This window comes from Pelobates fuscus, chromosome 8 (genome assembly GCF_036172605.1).
Source record: "Pelobates fuscus isolate aPelFus1 chromosome 8, aPelFus1.pri, whole genome shotgun sequence".
Taxonomy (NCBI): domain Eukaryota; kingdom Metazoa; phylum Chordata; class Amphibia; order Anura; family Pelobatidae; genus Pelobates; species Pelobates fuscus.
This window is the reverse complement of record NC_086324.1, coordinates 155,329,898-155,349,850: the sequence shown is the minus strand read 5'-3', so window position 1 is coordinate 155,349,850 and position 19,953 is coordinate 155,329,898. Positions and strand designations below refer to the sequence as shown.

The 19,953-nt window shown below is 40.1% G+C and overlaps 1 protein-coding gene across 1 annotated transcript; it reads left to right on the top strand.

The window, feature by feature from the left end:
• Positions 1–9,028: 9,028 nt before the first annotated feature.
• Positions 9,029–19,291, top strand: SOX8 (SRY-box transcription factor 8). Its single transcript, XM_063430456.1, has 3 exons — positions 9,029–9,756; positions 15,626–15,846; positions 17,627–19,291. Exons 1-3 carry the CDS (start codon positions 9,335–9,337, stop codon positions 18,352–18,354), a joined length of 1,371 nt encoding a protein of 456 aa, XP_063286526.1. The 5' UTR covers positions 9,029–9,334; the 3' UTR covers positions 18,355–19,291.
• The last annotated feature ends 662 nt before the right edge of the window (positions 19,292–19,953 follow it).

Here is a 19,953-nt window from a genome sequence, read left to right as displayed (position 1 = left end):
CCCCCTCCCATAGTGGTCCTTATCCCACCCCCTCCCATAGTGGTCCTTATACCCCCCCTCCCTCCCATAGTGGTCCTTATACCCCCCTCCCTCCAATAGTGGTCCTTATACCCCCCCTCCCTCCCATAGCGGTCCTTATACCCCCCTCCCTCCCATAGTGGTCCTTAACCCACCCCCTCCCTCCCATAGTGGTCCTTATACCCCCCCCCCCTCCCATAGTGGTCCTTATACCCCTTTTTTTTTTAATTATTATTATTTTTTTTTTTATTTCTTCTTTTTTTTTTTTTTCGTCCCCCCTCCCTGCTTGATATATGGCAGGGAGGGGGGCTCTCCTTCCCTGGTGGTCCAGTGGCAGTTCAGTGGGGGGAGAGGGGGGCTGGCAGAGCTGTACTTACCTGTTCTGCAGCTCCTGTCAGCTCTCTCCTCCTCTGCGCCGTCCGTGCAGCTCCTTCTGTCAGCTCACAGTGTAAGTCTCGCGAGAGCCGCGGCTCTCGCGAGACTTACACTGGGAGCTGACCGAGGTGCTGAACGGACGGCGCGAGGAGGAGAGAGCTGACAGGAGCTGCAGGAGAGGTAAGTACAGCTCTGCCAGCCCCCCTCCCCCAGTCTGTATTATGGCAATGCAAATTGCCATAATACAGACTCTGACTCGAGTATAAGCCGAGTTGGGGTTTTTCAGCCCAAAAAATGGGCTGAAAAACTCGGCTTATACTCGAGTATATACGGTATATATTCTGGTTTCTCCCCTCACTCCGTCAGATCATTATCCTTTAGCCTCCATCCTGTACCTGCTGTCTCCTGGTTCCCGTGATTTTGACGCCTTGCTCCTGTGTATCCTGATCCTGTGTTCCTGTTCTGATTTCCTTATGGTCCTGTGTTCTCGTCTCTGCCTGGTCCTGTGCCTCCCGTTCCAGTTTTTGCTTGCAGTGTTCCTGCCTAAACTCCTTTTCCAGTGATTATTCGTGTGACCTGCTTTGGGCTTTGCTCCTTGGTGTTTTTTTATTTAGTGCTTGGTGGCTTAGGATCTGTACCCCACTTATATTCTGTGATGGCTGCACTATCCTGCCTAAGGCCTTTACTTTTGCCTAAGGACTATCATGTGTACTCTGCCTGCTCTATTGTATTTATATTGATTTCTTGTGTGTGTGTGTGTGTGTGTATGTATATATATATATATATATATATATATATATTTGTGGCATTGTACATAATTTGTTTTGTATATATTATCCTTTTGGTTTTCTTTAATACATTTTCTTGATTGCTCCATTCATCGTGTCCTTGCATTATTTCTCTGCTAAGTTGGTTCCCACATTTAAAGGGACAGTGCTTTCACAGGGCAGCACCACTTCATGTCCTTACAAGTAGACAGAATAAAAAATTGGTTCCACTCAAAATTAGAGGGCCTAGTAACCCCAACATTCTTCCAATTGGTTTTGAAGAACCTTGGATGGGATGGAGAATGGTGGAAGCACCTTTTCGTTTCCTAATATTCATTCATAATTATTTAATTCTAATTGTTTATGTAACTTTGTTACAGGTGGGGACAATGTGACCCCAATGTTTAAGCCATTTATTGCAAAATCATTATACCTGTATCCAGGGGCGTATTAGCCGCGAGGCAAACAAGGCATTTGCCTTGGGCGGCATTTTCCAGGGGGCGGCAAAAAACGCCGCCCCCAAATGCCCAGGGCAAATGTCTTGTTAGCCTCGCGGCTAACTGACATGCTGGGCGGTCGGGCGGCGAGGGAGCACTTCCAGAGGTGTGTTTCCCTGGTGGTCCAGTGGCTGCTGGGCGGCACGGCCGGCGAGGGAGCACTTCCTCTGAGCTCTCTGCTCAGCTCCCTCGCGCGCCGCCCGCAGAGTGAGGCTGGAAGGCGGAGCCGGAATATGACGTCATATTCCGGCTCCCAGCCTCACTCTGCGGGCGGCGCGCGAGGGAGCTGAGCAGAGAGCTCAGAGGAAGTGCTCCCTCGCCGGCCGCGCCGCCCAGCAGCCACTGGACCACCAGGGAAACACACCTCTGCAGAGACACCCCCCCCCCCCCAGCATTCCCAAAGGTAAGGAGGCTGGGGGGGGTGTTTAAATAAATTTAAAAAAATTTTTTAATGTGGGTGAGTCTGTGAGAGTGAGTCTGTGAGTCTGAGTGTGAGAGTGAGAGTGAGTCTGTGAGTGTGAGAGTGAGTCTGTGAGTGTGAGAGTGAGTCTGTGAGAGTGAGTCTGTGAGAGTGAGTCTGTGAGAGTGAGTCTGTGAGTGTGAGAGTGAGTCTGTGAGAGTGAGTCTGTGAGAGTGAGTCTGTGAGAGTGAGTCTGTGAGTGTCTGAGTCTGTGAGTGTCTGAGTCTGTGAGAGTGAGTCTGTGAGAGTGAGTCTGTGAGAGTGAGTCTGTGAGAGTGAGTCTGTGAGAGTGAGTCTGCGAGAGTGAGTCTGCGAGAGTGAGTCTGTGACTGTGAGAGTGTCTGTGACTGTGAGAGTGTCTGTGACTGTGAGAGTGTCTGTGACTGTGAGAGTGTCTGTGACTGTGAGAGTGTCTGTTAGTCTGTGAGTGTGTGTGTCTGCTAGTGAGTGAGTGTGTGTGAGTGTGTCTGTTAGTGTGTGTATCTGTCAGTGAATGTGTGTGTATTTAGAATGCGGGGCGGGGGGAAGGGTTGGGTGGGGTGGCGCGGGGGGGAGGGGGGCGCCTGATTTTGTCCTGCCTAGGGCAGCACAAAACCAGAATACACCACTGCCTGTATCTTCAATTCAGCTGCATTTATAGTCTACCTTAACTGTAATTTGCAGAGTGGGTCTGTTGAGGAAGGTGATGTTGCGTTCCTTGTGCATTTAATAATTTGGATATTTTTAAGATGGCTTTTTGTCTTGACATTGTACAAGCTGGTCGCAGCGTTGGCCTCAATATTTGGTGGGAAAATGTACCACAGAGTTAGAATTCTACTATAATAAAACATCCATTAATCTGTGTTTAAACTGAGGTTAAAGTGTTTGTCTAAATAAAATACTTTCATTATTGCTACATGGTTAACCAAATTACTTAAAGATAAATTAAAGGAACACTATAGGGTCAGGAACACAAACATGTCTTCCTGACTCTAAAGCGTTAAAAAAAAAAAAAAAAAAAAGCTAGCCCCCTAAAAATAACTAGAAAACTCACCTTATTTTCAACACCGAGCAGGTCTTCCCGCGTTGGCTCCGCCCCGATCCACCTCCTTGGCTCACATCATCAGAGTTGATTATCTCAGCCAAGCTTTCCCATGGGATTGTCAAGTCTGATTATCTCAGCCCAGGTGGTTGGGAGGGGGCAGAGCAAAACGCCACCCTGGCCACACAGCATCTCCTCATAGAGATGCATTGAATCAATGCATCTCTATAGGGAAAGTTCAGACTCTCCATGCAGAGCGGGGACGGTGTTAGAATTTCACGGACATTCCAATGCAGTCCATAGCTATACTGAGACAAATTTATCATACGGCTGACAAAAGCGTAGCTACCATCGTCACGTTTTGTAATGTCTCCAGCCGTCACTAGCGATGGCTGAGGGGAAAAAGACATTGTCTGTGCAGGAGCTGACGAGGATCGTCAGGAAGACGTTGGTGGCAGCTGCGAGGGACCGGTTCAGGTAAGTAAAACTCACCTTCCACTGCACCCTCGTCCACAGGACACCCAGTGGAGCAATGCTTTCATTTGGCTATTTTGGTTTAACATATAAGGCTCTTTCTTGACAATTCTCATTGTAGCTAGTAACCCTGTATAGCTGACATGTTGGGATGTGTGCCCCCTTTACTCTGTGATTTCTCACCATTGACCACAGAATGGGTTTTCGGTAAGGCATTAAGAGTGAGTGGATGCCCCATGTCTGCCCCTTCCATCTCTCCAGAGAAACGACTGTGTCGACAGAGTATTCTCACCCAATCCATATCTGTAATCACACAGGGCTCCTGTGATAACGAGTTACATTTTAACCGGCATAACCGCAGGTTTACTCTCCTGGTGACTGAATGATTGCTGTTTTCTCACATTGAAAATCCGTGATAAGTTTAGAGATTTTACTGTTAAACTTCAGGTGTTTCTAACAATGTGTTTGTTTGGTCTGTTTGTACGTGCTGAATACTATTGACACTAAGCCAAGTGCAACAAATATATATTTTTACCAGATAGTAAAAATATACATAAATATGGAAAAAAAAAAAAGAGAGAAAGTAGTTTATTTTGATCTCTGGTCTAAAAAGTATTTCCGTTTAATAAAAGATTTCACAATCGTTGTTTAATAAGAGCAATGAATTGAGCATGTGTTCATATCAATGCAATGAGTTTGATGTTGTTTGTGTCACTGTAGTGTATGTCAATGAATTAATGCACCGTTAAGCATGTTTTTGTCAATGTAGTGAGTGTGTGTCAGTAGTGAATGGATATGGTCGTGCAAGGAGTGTGTTTCTGTTACTAGTGAGCATGTGATTGACAGATAGTGATTCAGCATGCACAGTGCCCGCTCCCAGCAGGTTACCATCCACTATGTGGTTTTTGATTTTACCTGTCCTTCTGCAGACCCACGTTGGTATTCCGTTCCCCAAAGTCTCACTTTTCTTTTCGCTCGTGAGAACTAGTCCTGTGTATTCAACAGTGAATTGTGGATGCTTTTAGACCAAATTGCATAACTAAGTCTAAAATCGCCAAACTGTGACTACAGCTAATTTGGAGAACTGTTTAAATTTTGCTTTCCGCTCTCCACAGTTTACTATTAAGTTAATAAACACCAAGAAGGGTTATTCAATAAAATGAGAACTGCTGTGAGATTAAAATGAATTTAAAACGTATGGCCAAACAGAAAACAGAATTTACTTGGAGAATTGTTCTAATTAAATATTTTAGCCTAAATTTTGAAATTCACTTTGAATTCCCAGCAAGTCTCAATGTAGTGAATACCCTGGAGTGTGTCCTACTTTAAAGGGCTGGCGGGGGAGGGGCGTGACCCAGTGCCTAGGAACATCGGCGTTGGATTCAGGTAAGTGGACGGGGGGACCTATTAAACCTATAGTGCCAGGAAAACAAACGATCCCTTGAAATAATAACAGTACCACAGTCTTACATTTTTGTGCCCACTATCAGAATACTGGAAGGTAATGACAGCAAAAAAAATTTTTTTTTTTTTAATTCACTAAAATCGGAATAGTCGCAAACTGAAATCTGAATGTCAAAATATAGGCTTAACCCCTTAAGGACCAAACTTCTGGAATAAAAGGGATTCATGACATGTCACACATGTCATGTGTCCTTAAGGGGTTAAAGGGACACTCCAGGCACCAAAACAGCTTTATCTAAATGAAGTTGTTATGGTGCCGGGAAGTGCACGGAGGCACTGTTATCTCGATGGGTTAAACTGTGCTTGAACGGTTTAAACCCAAAGTTGATTCCTGTGGCTATGTCCACTCACACCGTCGGCATCTGGTTTCTGAAATTTCAGATTCAGGAAGGGCTACCTTTTCCAAGCCAGTTCTGTGAATGTGAAGTCACTCATTGACTGAGAGTGTCAGCTGACCACTGACCAATCAGCGGCGCCCCCACTTGGTGGCACACTGGGCTTCCTGAATCTGAAAATTCAAAAGCCAGTGGCCGCCAGGCGGAGAGCGAATATCGCCACTGAAGGCAACTTTGGGTTAAACCGTTTGAGAAAGGTTTAACCCCCTTGAGGTAACAGTGCCTCCGGGGGCCTCCTGGCACCATAACAACTTTATTTAGATGAAGCTGTTTTGGTGCCTGGAGTATCCCTTTTTAAGACCTTTTAAAATTATTCATACTCCTCTATAGTCACAGCTTTTTTTTTTTTTATTATTTTAGGCTCAGTTGGTCTCAATCTTCATTTGGACTTCACACTTACATCCTTCTGATAGTGTCTCCAGTTCTGTACATATTTAGCTTTCTGCTTTTTCATTCAACTGCGTTCATTTATCGCTAATTTTCCTCGCCATTCACTGCTCCAGAATAGATTCTGAAAACTAATTCCAGTACATTTCGCAGTCATTACTAACATCATATGCTATCTAGCAAGCCGAGACCTCTGTGGATGTATTAAATCCTGTGAAACAGAACCAAACTATTTCATGAATTGTTTTCATTTCTTATATTGGCAATAAATATGACAAAGTCCAAGAACAATTATAAATGTATTCACTGGGTTGGTAATGGCAGGGTTAATTACAGACCCCCCTCCCTTCCACCCCTCCTGGTTTCTGGAACACGTTGTATCGATGTTGTAGTCACAGATCAATCTCTAATAGGATTCATTTATTAAACAAGTGGTGGTGATTTTGAGAATCATCTTTATCATTGAGGTTAAAATATTTGGGGGGCTGCAAAAAACAAAAATAAAGTTTATGTGAGCTGGGGATTTTTCTGCTGTTTGGGATTAAATAATTGTTTTCAGATTATCACAAATCGGTGTTTAGTGACTAGGCCTGTAAAGTAATGTAAAACACAGAAATTGATTTATTTCGATTTAAGTCTGCAACTAAAAGGAGCCAATGCTAAAGTTTAAAGGTACATATTGCTCCCATTCGCAGGACATACACAGCACTAAAATCCACAGCCCTATCCCAAATGACAGTTGCTAATGAGATTTGTTCTGGTCCATCCTGGCTTCTTTCCCTTGAGGGTGTGTTAAAAACAGAGGGGGGGGGGGGTGTGTAAGGGGTTCACTAGAGAGCCTCTGCCTAGGGGCCTTGTGACTTTTAATTCCAACTTTGCCAACATCTGCATGTTAACATTCCATCACAGAATGAGTTAACCCCTTAAGGACACATGACGTGTGTGACATGTCATGATTCCCTTTTATTCCCGAAGTTTGGTCCTTAAGGGGTTAAACAATGTGCAAGAAACAGGCAGAATTAGAGGGTTTGTACCCAGTGCTGTAGATATACATTGGTTTGCCAGACTGATCCAGTGCATTCACACTATACACAATCTGAAGCTTCAGATCCCTCTGCAATACTTGTCAAAACGTGTAGTTGGTACAGGCAGATGGTAGGGAATGGAAAGAAGGGACAAGAAAGAGAGGAGATACAAGAATCAGAAATATAGAGAAAAAGGGATAGAAAGAAAAAGAGAGGTGAAAAAAGAGTAAATATATAATAAGAGAAAGTGAGATGGAGAGGATAAAATGAGAATAGAAAAAAAAGATGAGAGAAAATGCAAGAGAAAGAGAGAGGGGGAAAGATGGGAAAAGGGAAAGGAGAAATCAGATAGGAGAGAAAGATCAGAAATTGAGACAGAAGAAGTCTAAGCAAACTCTTAGCTAATACAAAACAAGAGATTCACGTGCAGGTCCTGATTCCTTTTATTCCACAGCTGTATTCGCTGAATTCTGCAACTGAATGTATTATTAATGAATGATACTTACTTGGGAAGTTATAATAAGACGTTGGACATGTTTCTAAGGGTGGAATAATTATCCACTGGAATGTTTCTAGTGACAGAGAACTTTGATCCAGAATTGTGCTGTGTACATATAAATTAGAGTAAATAAACACATAAAATTTTAAATGCAAGATAGAATTTGCGCGCTTGTGCAATGGCGTCATTGACATCACTGTCCCGCCACATTCTGGTGTTTGCGCAGAATACAAAAATGACGTCAAATATTAATTACGACAATATTAATAATACTACTAATAATCAATAATAATATACTTGTTGGTGTTTTGGGTGTAAACAATCATTAATATCATTTATAAAGCGCCAAAGTATTCTGCGGAGCATTACAATTTTACAATGCAGAGATTATGAAATAATAAATAAATGACAAATTCTATTAATCACAAGCAATGGGTGATGATGGCTGTGCTCAAATGAGCTTATGGTGAATGTTTGTTTTGTTACAGACACATGAGCATAACTAAATTCTCAAGATGGGGCTGTGAGCTTGTATAAAAATCCCAACTCATTTAAAAACAATACCCCATTAGCATAATTGATAACATAAATAGTTTTAAAAACAAAAAACAGAAATAGCGTATTTTCCCTCAGGATATGCAATCGTATATTAAATTTCATTAAAAAAAAAATAGATTTTCCTTTTCCTGTTTTAAATCTGATCTCTGTGATGCATGTGTATTAGATCCAGTGCTCAGCTTCCCAGCGCTGGTGGTAATAGACCAGTGAGATATAGTGAAAAAAAACTGGACAAACAACAACAACAACAACAAGAAAAAAAGCAAAACAGGCAACATGCTGAACAAGATATAGTTTTTTTCAGTGCTGCCAATACAACAGATCTCCAGCAGTTTGGCAGGGCTATTCTGCTATACCATAACACACACACACTGCAAGGGGCTAATTACTCTACATTAACTCTAGCAGTGCTGGAGTGAAAGAAGTGTTTCACTCCATCTGACAATAACCCCTTAGCATCCCAGCTCTTTAGAATAAAACACACATAAGCTAACATTTCCCATCACACCCAGCCAGCTGGTGGGTTTCAGTGCCACTTACCAAGCGTTGTCTCACCAGAGGATAATCACAGCCAAGTACAATACAGGCACTCAGCTCACAGGTACAGAGACTTACTCACAAACACACACACACACACACACACACACACACACACACACACACACACACACACACACTCTCTCTCTCTCTCTCTCTCTCTCTCAAAAAATAGACACACAGATATAATCTCATATAGACACACACTCCTAGAGACGGATATATAAAACACACACATATATACAGAAGAGACATACACAGACACTCTCTGTATGAAATCACATATACATTACAGGCACACTCACACTGGAGGAGGACACAAACACAGTGCTGACATACAAGCACACATTGGAAGGGATACAGAGAGCAGATGCACAAACTCAGAGACTCACGTGGGAAAACATTGGCAGTGAGGAGAAAGTGACACTCTCCCTTTAAGAGATTTAAAGAGCCTCCCCCCCCTCTCCCTGCGCCCAATGACCAGGAGGAGGCTGTCTCCCCCGGCCCTTCTTATAGGAGCTGGCTGGTCCCTGGGAGGACTCAATGAGAACTCTGCTGCAGGAGCTTTAATAGTGACAGAGCCGGGAACCTGCACCTACAGCATCCCCACTATCACATCCCAGGGCCCCGTACTCTGACCTGGGGCCCCTCGTCAGCCCCCTGGACTTTACTCTTAAAGGAGCCGCTGACTAGAAATTAAATTACAGAGCGCCTGGTGTCCTGGAGGGCTTGCTACCATTGGATCAGTGAGAGCCCGGGCTGTGCCCTGCCTGTGCCAGTGGGACCCGCGGAGTCCAGGCTGAGCCGCGCGCTGCGCTCCGCGCCTGCCGACAGACACCCCCACCCCCGGCTCCCCAATGCTGAACATGAGCGACCAGGAGCAGGCTCCGGAGGGCCCCTGCAGCCCCGCGGGCACCGCCAGCTCCATGTCCCACGTGTCAGACTCGGACTCCGACTCCCCCCTCTCCCCGGCCGGTTCTGAGGGGTCCCACAGACCCCCGGGCATCTCCCCGCTCTCCAAGAGCGACCCTGAGGGCCCCATGGACGAGCGGTTCCCAGCCTGCATCCGGGAGGCAGTGTCCCAGGTCCTGAAAGGCTATGACTGGAGCCTGGTGCCCATGCCAGTCCGGGGATCAGGAGCCCTTAAAGCCAAACCCCATGTCAAGAGACCCATGAATGCCTTCATGGTGTGGGCGCAGGCTGCAAGGAGGAAGCTGGCAGATCAGTACCCACACCTCCACAACGCAGAGCTCAGCAAGACCCTGGGCAAGCTATGGCGGTAAGTACACCTCTGCCAGGATGCCACCTACCTACCTATCCATCCATCATTCTAACACCCCCACACCCTTACCATGACATTGCATGTGCTGTGTTTGGGGGGATCATTGGTCCTGTGCTGTGCAAACCTAGGTGTTACATTGTTACCCTCCTAGTCTGATAATTGTGGAGGTGATTACACTCTGTAATTAGAAGGCTAGCTTTCTCTGGTTTATAGAATAGGTACTGATAATAAATGATTGATTTACGGTTCTGCTAGACATGGTTATTCATTTGTCCTTGGTATAACTTTCTGATATGTATTAGATTATTATATCTGGTTTAATGCACTGTTAGATACTTTATTCTGGTCTCATGGACTGTTAGATGATTACATTTATCTTATTGAAACATTCTTCTATATGAAATCACTCAAAATGTGTAGGTATTGTCATACAATAGGAAAATGGTGATTTAATAGGAAAATAAATATAAAAAAATCTGTTCGCTGTACTAGGAAACAAAAAAGTTTGGTTTTTTTTTGTTCTGATTATAGCAGTAAAGTAGACTGATGCAAGGTTCTCTTACAGTGTATTAATAGGTGAATATTAACAAGACTGTAAGATTCCTATGCTATCTATCAGAGTAGGTATTCTCAGTACTGACAAGTAGTCTAGTCATAATATGCCCATCCAGTAAACTCTTACACAGCTATGTGTTGTATATGCTCATATTAACACAATTTCACTCCAGCTAATAAATACATTCATTGATAAAGCTAAACAAACCTTTACACATCAGAGAATTTATGACAAAAAAATTAAACCGTGTGTGTGTGTATATATATATATATATATATAAATTACCTTATAATTACATACACACATTTTCGATATCTGATATGCATACACACCATAAATGATTTAATGGGTGTATAAGAATGACATGTAATTTCTAAATTGTTGCCCCCTGTAGAGCAGGTTATGTACAGTCTGCAAATGTGGTGTGTTCAGTACCCAGGACATATGTTCAAATTACAAATATCTAGATATAAACCCCTATTTGTATATATCTAATTTAAAAAAAATAAAAAATAAATATAAAAATAAAGCCGTAATTGACAGATGTAGAGTGTTTTCGGTAATTCAGTATTGTGTGTGTGTGTGTTTGTTAAAAATAGTCTCATGTTTATACAAATTGCACTGTGGCAGTTTATTGTAATAAATCTAAACAGCCAACATATCTGTAAATTTATAAAACTTACTGGAGCTATTGTCTCTGAAACAAAGACATTTGTTCCCTGACAAATTGGGTGATTATATATTTTTTTTAAGCCATCCTGACAGCAGTCTTTTTTGTTAGTCACAACTCTCTATCCTTCCCTTGTTCATCTTTTGGGTGCCCAGTACCCAGTCTGCCAATGCACCCGCTGAGTGGCAGGGCTGCCCATCCATTGCAGTGTCTTACAGTGTCTTATTCTTCCAAAGGGTTAATATTGAGCTGTGTAATTGCCAGACAATACTTATCTCTCAGTGTAAAACAGGTGCTTAATGCCACTCCGGGCAGCTGTCAAATTGTATCCTGGAGGGAATGGCTAGCCTATTGCCCAGCAATGCTGCAGCCCAAAAACACTTTGCAGGCCAGCTTTTCTTGCAAATCAGACCTAGCTTAGCGCCAATTATCTTCCTGCTCCCACATAGTCAGCCCCCCCCCCCCCCGAAATCTATATTCCCCCAAATTATCTCCCAAAAATCTAATTTAAAACACTGCTACCACTGCAGATATACCTAGATTACAAAAACAGGTTTTAAAGCAACACACATAGAAAGTTCCACCAGGGGATGGAAATTCAAAATCAAACATGCCTATTACACTTTTAAAACCCCAGAGACTTAAATCCTGTGAAATGTACTTTTTAGAGCTTATTGCAGGTACATTTAACAAACACAAAAACAAAACCGCTCCGACCGACCCTGCTTGCCTTTTAGTTTGTATGTTTCATTCAGTCACAGAAGCTGAGGAAGGACCACTAAAGCCTGAAACGTTGTCCCCTACTATATTGCACAGCATGTAGGCCTCTGTGAAGTGTTGGGATATTACACCGCATGTAAGCGGCGTTGTCCATTATACATCCTAGGTCTCTTGGCTAGAGTAATTTTTTCTAATTTTCTGTGAATATGTGTTTAACACTTATTAGAAATACAGTTAAGTTCACAGTTTGCATATTAATCTTGGGATCCTTGGCCTTAAAATGCATGGAAATTTCATTATTTTGTTGCTATGCATGAGTAGTATAATTATGGTGAAAGTGATTAGAATTTTCTTCTGCCCCCATTTTATGACTAATCTTTTATTTACTGTCAGACAGGCTTGTAAGATTGTCTAACAGGCTTTAGCCTCATAGATTGTAAGCTCATGTGTTCTCGGCCTTAACAAATTCTTGTTTCTGTTGGAATTGGCTTGTGATTTGTCTGCCCATTGTACTGCACTGCAGAATATGTTGGCACCTTTATAAATAATTGAACACCGCCATAGCTTATAAATTAACGCTCACCCATATCTCTGGGTAACTGCGCCCAGTACCATTAGACTGGGCTTACACAATTACATTCTCTTGCAATAATTATTACTTCCACTGGGCAAGACCTATGACCCTACAAACCTTACTGGGGATTTTGATATGATCCCACTCCTTGATTGGTGCAAATAATTTAAGTGCAAACGATTTGGTGCAAAATACCCACTTCTGTCATGTAATAAAACGCTCATCTTACAACATAGGTTTTAGATCAGCTAAATGCAGATTCGTTGCCACTTTAAAAATAAATAGCTTGTAATATTGTTTATAAGTAGAGATCCAGGCTGATGTTCCAGATCTCTCCATCTGTCCTCCAGTGGATCGGCGTCAACCTACCTACTGTTTCTGTACAAGTGCGTTAAGGTAAAATATTGTAAATTAAATATTTAGGATTGTAAACTGTAGAAGGAGGCTTATTCGGTGTGAGTTGACAAAAAAAAAAAAGGAAAAACAAAATAACATTTTTAAAAATCATATTACTTAAATTATGTAAACTGATTGACAGCTCACTACAATACACATAATTGTGCATAAGAACTATGAAGTGTTTTTTTTTGTTTTGTTTTTTTGCCTGGAAGTAAGTGGCGTGTTCAAATTCTCCTTCACCAGAGTGTTGGCAGCTTTGTGACTGCAAATATTTGCAGTGCCGTTGAATATATTGACGCTATATCTTCAACAGCCTACCTCCTAATTCTTTAACTCTTGTTACATTAACATTACATGCCGTGTTTTTTTTTTTCATTACAAATTTCCAGATTCTGTGTAATAAAACCAAATGAATCCCTACCCCTGTGCTCCAATAAATAAAATATTAATCTGAAATAATTTGGCCTTCATTTCGAGAAATGACTAATCTTTTCTTTACTGTAGCCGCTAAAAGTTATTAAACATTCTGGCAATCTGACAGATACATGGTACAGGCTTAACAATAATAAGTTCCCTTTACACCCTACATCTTAACTCTTTCAACACTAGGTGGTGACTGTTCAATTGTAAGAAATACATCGTAATCTCCCCTGGCGGTTAAGCGGTTAAATTAAATTACTCCTCCTTCCACTTAGCATGACGCACGTCAAGCAATTTTGTAAAAGAATAACTATTAACCTGTATTTTAACAGGTATCGGTTTGAAGAATACGGAGTACCAAAATATTATAATTAATTATGCACTAATTAATTGAGCAATTAAAAAAAAAAAAAAAATATATATATATATATATATATATATTTTGTTAAGTATGTAATTGAGAGTTTTTTGTATAAATGTTGAAGACTGGAATAAATGTCTTATAGTTACACTTCTTTGGCACAAAAATCACATTCCCTATTAGAGAACCCCTAATAAATAATTTGAGAAAGTTAGTTATTTAGTGAATAAGGCTTGGTTAGCTTTTTTTGATTATCTACTTTGATCTTGTGTTTATTGTTTTGTTTTTTTTCACAAGCGGTTAAATAGCAAGTATTTGCCATTTTACACGATTTTTGTAGTTGTAGAAAAAAATGACTAGGGGAATCGAGTCAAATGTTTTTTTTTTGTTTGTTTTTTTTTTTTTTTTTTTACAATAAAGATTTTATCATTTTGGCTTATGTTAAATAAAATTGGTTTTAATTTTTAATCGCGGCGCTAAGTAGTGAACAGGTTAAATAATTTTAGATTTTGAAATGAGTGACCTTTAAAAACAGTCCTCCCAAAAAAGATCATTAAAAGTTAAAAATAAAAAATAGAAAGAAAATCATCATCATCGTAAAAAATAAATGTGGTAGGTGTCTTTTGCTTTAGTGAGTTATTAAATACAGAATTGTAACTAGGAAAACTCTCCAATCTGAATTGGAAAATAATTTTTGTAACTGTTCTCTTGACTTTAATTGTGTAAGTGTTTACAACTTGCTTTTTACTGGGACCACAGTCTTAATGTGCTTTTTTTTTTTCTTCAAGAAACTCAAAATATCTGGATAGTTGTGGCCCAGGATACCCACAGCGGCTTGACAACCATTTAAACAAACTTAGCGATTAGGACTTTTAGGTGTCGTTTTTTTTTGCAAGATTTAACCTATTACTATAATTACTCTTAAACGTTTTAATTACTTAAACGTTTTAATTATTTTTAATTTTACAGTCTTTCTTATTCTTTTTTGCAAATATTTTGTGTGTGTATGCGTAAATAATCATTTATCATCCCTCGCATTGTAACTTCAAGAACCTACACTTAGCACTGACACAGGATATAAAGAGTTAAACCAGAATTTGTGCCTTTCTTATACCCATAAGACACAGATCTTCCCCTTCTGAATTTGTAATTTAATGCTCATTTGCATTGTTTAAATTAAAGAAGTACTTGTTTCCCCCACCCCCCGTTTTTTAAAACTTCGAGGGAATATCATGTATGCAGTTTAGTATTTCTTTGTATTTGTTTCACTGCTATTTCAATTTATAATTTATTTTATTTTCTACCTACAAAAAAAACACGACTCATATTGAGAATAATAGGACATAAGGAAAGCCAAAATCAATTATTTTATTTCATTGCGAGAAAAAAAATAAATGACTTTTTATGCGGTGGACAATAAGCACCCCTTTTATAATTTTTGTAATCTGTTAAAACTTTGAATTTTTTTTTTTTTTTTTAAATATGCAAAAACTCAAAGTACAAGAAATAAAATGTAAAAATTGCTGCCAGGTTTGGCAGTGTAATAAGATACAATGCCGGCACTGTTTAGACTTATCGCTCTGTACAGATATTTCAAATGTTGTCTGTGGCAGTCAGTCAGCAAAGATCACTTGAAAAGTTATTATCCCCAGTGATTGCATAAAGAGAAATGAACTCCTTTGTAACCAGAGTTGCATCTTTAAGCTTAAACCATTGAGAAAATGATTCCTTACTTTAGGAATGTTGGATTCGGGAAGTTGATAATCCCCAAATCCTAGAATTTTATTGCCGAGGTCTTGTAGGATAAAATTTCCTGAACTGTCTCCCACAGGCAGCTGACCAGAGATTGGATAGTATGTGACTTTAGATCACATTACAGTTGGTAATGGGAATTGGTAAACTTTATTTTTGAGACATAAAATTGGTGCATTTTAACCTTTTAATAATAATAAAAAAAAAAATCACGACTTTTTCATTTTTTATTTCAATCTTGGTTTTTTTTGCTACCTACCTTAATTAAACTCTGTATTTTGCATAATCACTGGGATAATTGTTAGTTTGCATCCTTGGCCAAGTATTCTTCTCTGCAAAGCAATCACCTGGTACGTTTTATGTTTTCGTTTTAAATTGCCAGCTGGCTCATCCAAATCTCTTCTTCACCTACAGCTTACTGAGCGAAAACGAGAAACGACCCTTTGTAGAAGAAGCCGAGAGACTGCGAGTACAGCACAAGAAAGACCATCCTGATTACAAGTACCAACCACGCAGGAGAAAGAGTGTCAAAGCCGGCCAGAGCGACTCTGACTCTGGGGCAGAGCTCAGCCATCAGATGTACAAAACCGATTCAGGGATGGGCGCTATGGGAGATCTTCACGGGGAGCATACAGGTACTGATTGTACTACAGCTGGGGTGGAGAGCAGTTAATGTTTAGAAATATTGGGACAGGCACAACTCGCTGTCCCTTGTAATTAAGATAATCTTTTTTTTTTTTTTTTTTTTAATTTTAAGAAATTCTAGAACCAATTCTTTTTTTTTTTAAAGGCTTTATACAAAATCTAGCTTAAATTTAATGCAGTTGCCATTGTCTGATACACGTCTTGCATAAATAAGCCCAACCTTGAATTGTGTACCTTATTTCTCTCCTAGTTTAGCTTAGCTTATCCATATTCAGAATCTGATATGGTCAGAAAAAAAATAATTCTGCCATTATTATAAAATCAGGATACCTGCTAGGCACAAACTTCTTCGGTCGTTATTCATATGAAAAACTGCCTGCTCATGAAGATAAGGCCATCAGATGTTTATATTTTGAACACATTTTTCTCTATGCTACACTTTTTGTATAACCATCCTACCCTCAACTAAAATAAATGCTCCAGAATAGTCAGAAAATGTATAAACACAGGAACTGGTGGAATAGTTTTTTTTAATGTATACCAATTATACTAGATATTTCATACACGTAAGCGATTTATGAAAAATAAATAGAGCTTTGTGGCAATTTACTGAAGATTTTGAGCCCAGCAGATGGTATTGGGCTAAAGCCGAGGTGTTTGAGAGTTGTTGCAAATTAGCTGCCAAGGCTCTGAATTTAGAATTCTACACTTAATATGATCAAAAATAGATTAAATGAAAGTTAAACTTTTTCCCTACTATGTGAATCGGAAGGCAGATATGGTTAGATTTTGAGTTTCTGCTATGTAACACACAATATATCAACCAGCCAAAAAAGGGACATTCATCTGTTAGGTGGTGTGGCTTGACATTTTGTCATTTTACAGGCTAGTAACAGGAATGAGCAGGACTGAAGAATATTGTTGACACAAACTAATATAAAATGATTTGGTGGTGTTTAAGATGCATTACTCTGAGCTATGTCCATTGTGATGCACATTGTTGTGGAGCTCTGTGACTCACTTATACATGCTGTACATTAATGAGTTATTGCCGTTGGAGCTCTATGCTACACTAATACACTCTGCACAATACTGTGAGTTATCACTGTGGAGTTCTGTGATACACTCATACACTGCACATTACTGTGAGTTATCACTGTGGAGTTCTGTGATACACTCTTACACTGCACATTACTGTGAGTTATTGCTGTGGAGCTCTGTGATACAATGATACACTGCACATTACTGTGAGTTATTGCTGTGGAGCTCTGTGATACACTCATACACTGCACATTACTGTGAGTTATTGCTGTGGAGCTCTGTGATACACTCTTCCACTGCACATTACTGTGAGTTATTGCTGTGGAGCTCTGTGATACACTCTTACACTGCAAATTACTGTGAGTTATTGCTGTGGAGCTCTGTGATACACTCTTCCACTGCACATTACTGTGAGTTATTGCTGTGGAGCTCTGTGATACACTCTTACACTGCAAATTACTGTGAGTTATTGCTGTGGAGCTCTGTGATACACTCATACACTGCACATTACTGTGTATTGCCATTAACATGCTTTTATGTCCTAAGCAGTGATGCGTCTAGTAACATACCAAACATTTTAAATATCATCAAATTCTAACGTTTAATTCTATAATGGTGTTTTTAAAAGCTTGGTATCCTAGTAGTTGGGTAATAGTAATTGTCAACACCAATTGTGACCATTTTGAACTCTTTTTTTTAATTACATTTATTTTTCTCCTTTATTTTAAGGTCAAACTCATGGACCTCCAACTCCACCAACTACACCTAAAACCGACCTGCACCATGGCAGCAAGCAGGAACTGAAGCATGAAGGAAGAAGAATGATGGATAATGGACGACAAAACATTGATTTCAGCAATGTGGACATCAATGAACTAAGTAGTGATGTCATAAACAACATAGAGGCGTTTGACGTGCATGAATTTGACCAGTACTTGCCACTCAATGGTCATGGGGCTATTCCAGCTGACCATGGTCAGAATCCCGCAGCAGCACCCTACGCCACGACCTATACCCATCCAGCTTCGAACACACAAGCTACTGTATGGTCCCATAAGAATCCTTCTTCTGCTTCCTCTTCCAATGAGTCTGGACAGCAGAGGCCTCACATCAAGACCGAGCAGTTAAGTCCGAGCCATTACAGTGACCAGTCCCACGGGTCACCAACTCATTCTGACTACAACACCTACACTGCTCAGGCTTGTGCCACTACTGTGCCTAGTGCCTCAGTGACCAGCTCTTTCCCTAGTTCCCAGTGTGACTACCCAGACCTCCCAAGCTCCAACTATTATAACCCATATTCTGGGTATCCATCCAGCCTTTACCAGTATCCATATTTCCATTCATCTCGACGCCCATATGCCACCCCAATCCTTAACAGCTTGTCAATTCCACCATCTCACAGCCCCAATTCCAACTGGGACCAGCCAGTGTACACAACACTAACTAGACCTTAAGAGTGTTACTTCCTTGAACTGAGGACAAAATGCCATATTAATGTCTCTGGTCTTCCAGCAAGACATGCACTATAGACTGACCGAGTCGTTAGGAGGCGCAGTGCCAGATTATTCCAAGTGCCTGCTGATAAACTGAGGAAGTGCTCCTATATCAGAAGGGGGCCGTGAGCTTCCGTACTCTTCCACAAAAGAAAAACTAAAAACTTTGCTCTTTGCTCTTTTCTTTATTTTTTTTATTTTTATGGACCGTAACGTAGAAGATGAAGGATGGGCTTCCGGTTTCCATATGAGGACTTTGTGTCTCTGGGAAAACTTGGTGGTGCCAAGTTTACTGCAATGTACGATACCGACCAACCATTAGGATGTACTTTGACCAATTAACCCAGCTCTAACCCATCATTTATGGTGTAGGTGAAAAGCATCGGGGACCGTGCTGGGAAAATACAGTGGTCCTTTTAGGACAGTCAACTACTTATTTCCTTTGGTAGCATGGTGTGTTTGAAGGCATTATTCAATGTTTATCATTATACTGCCGAATGTGTGAGTGCCACGTCTGCTAGACTTGTATCATCACGAACGCTCTTACTGTCAGACTGGGCTTCCGGTGCATTGTCTGTCAGTCCAACTGTAACGGGACTTTAGAAAGAGGGCACCAAACATCCTGGCTCTTTTTTTTTTTTTTTTTTTTCTGTCTCAGGCCTTAGTGATTTACAAAGTGACCAGTTCAGTGGAAAAATTTTTGTAAGCAATTTTTTTGGCTGTAATTAACATTTTTTTCTGTTTTTTTTTGTTTGCAAACATTCTTATAGTTCTGAGATCTGTTAAATATATATAAAATATTTATGTGCTTATTATAAGTAATTAATTACTTTTATTTGTGAAGAAAAACTTGGAATAGCACAAGAACAGTCATGTTTAATTTGTAATTAACAGAGGTGGGGGGAGTGGCCTCTTGGCTATCAAGATGAGAAACTGTCATTGGATTAGGATAGAGAGTTAAAAAAAATATATATATATATTTTAAAAGGATATCCTAAAAAAAAATACAAATAAAATTTGAATCTATTGCAATTCAACATAAACTTTATTAGCAATGACGTGAATTTATGGTTGGACAATTTCCCATAATAGCGTATTTAAATTATATTTTTTACTATAATCCGTTTTAAGTAAAGTAATCAAAGGCTGCTATTTTGGGAAATGATTGTCCCCCCCGATTGCTAAAACACTAAACCCTCACCTCGATATTTGATAGATTTGTAACTAATAGCTGATGTTTTTAGCTTTTTCATGTTTTGTCACTCCTTATCATTGTATGCTGAGCATATAATATCTTCTATTTTTTATTAAGTCGTGCCTTTTAAAATAGAAACTAAAAAAAAAAAAAAAAGAATTGTACATTTGAAACACAGTTTTAGAAAATTTTATTTTTGTTTCTAAATTTCTTACTCTTTCTAAATTGACTCTCCATTCCGATATTTCTTGTTGCGCATTTAAGAAAAATCCTAATTTTTTTTGTTCCAGGTGTGAGATTAGATGTGTAACATGCAGCTGTCTGTTTCTCCATTAAGCTAAGCTAACTTTTGTATATTCTATCTT

Coding starts and splice junctions, on each gene's coding strand:
- SOX8 (XM_063430456.1), top strand. CDS start 9,335: ATGCTGAACATGAGCGACCAGGAGCAGGCTCCGGAGGGCCCCTGCAGC. Junction 9,757..15,625: donor ACCCTGGGCAAGCTATGGCG/GTAAGTACACCT, acceptor CTTCACCTACAG/CTTACTGAGCGAAAACGAGA. Junction 15,847..17,626: donor TCTTCACGGGGAGCATACAG/GTACTGATTGTA, acceptor CTTTATTTTAAG/GTCAAACTCATGGACCTCCA.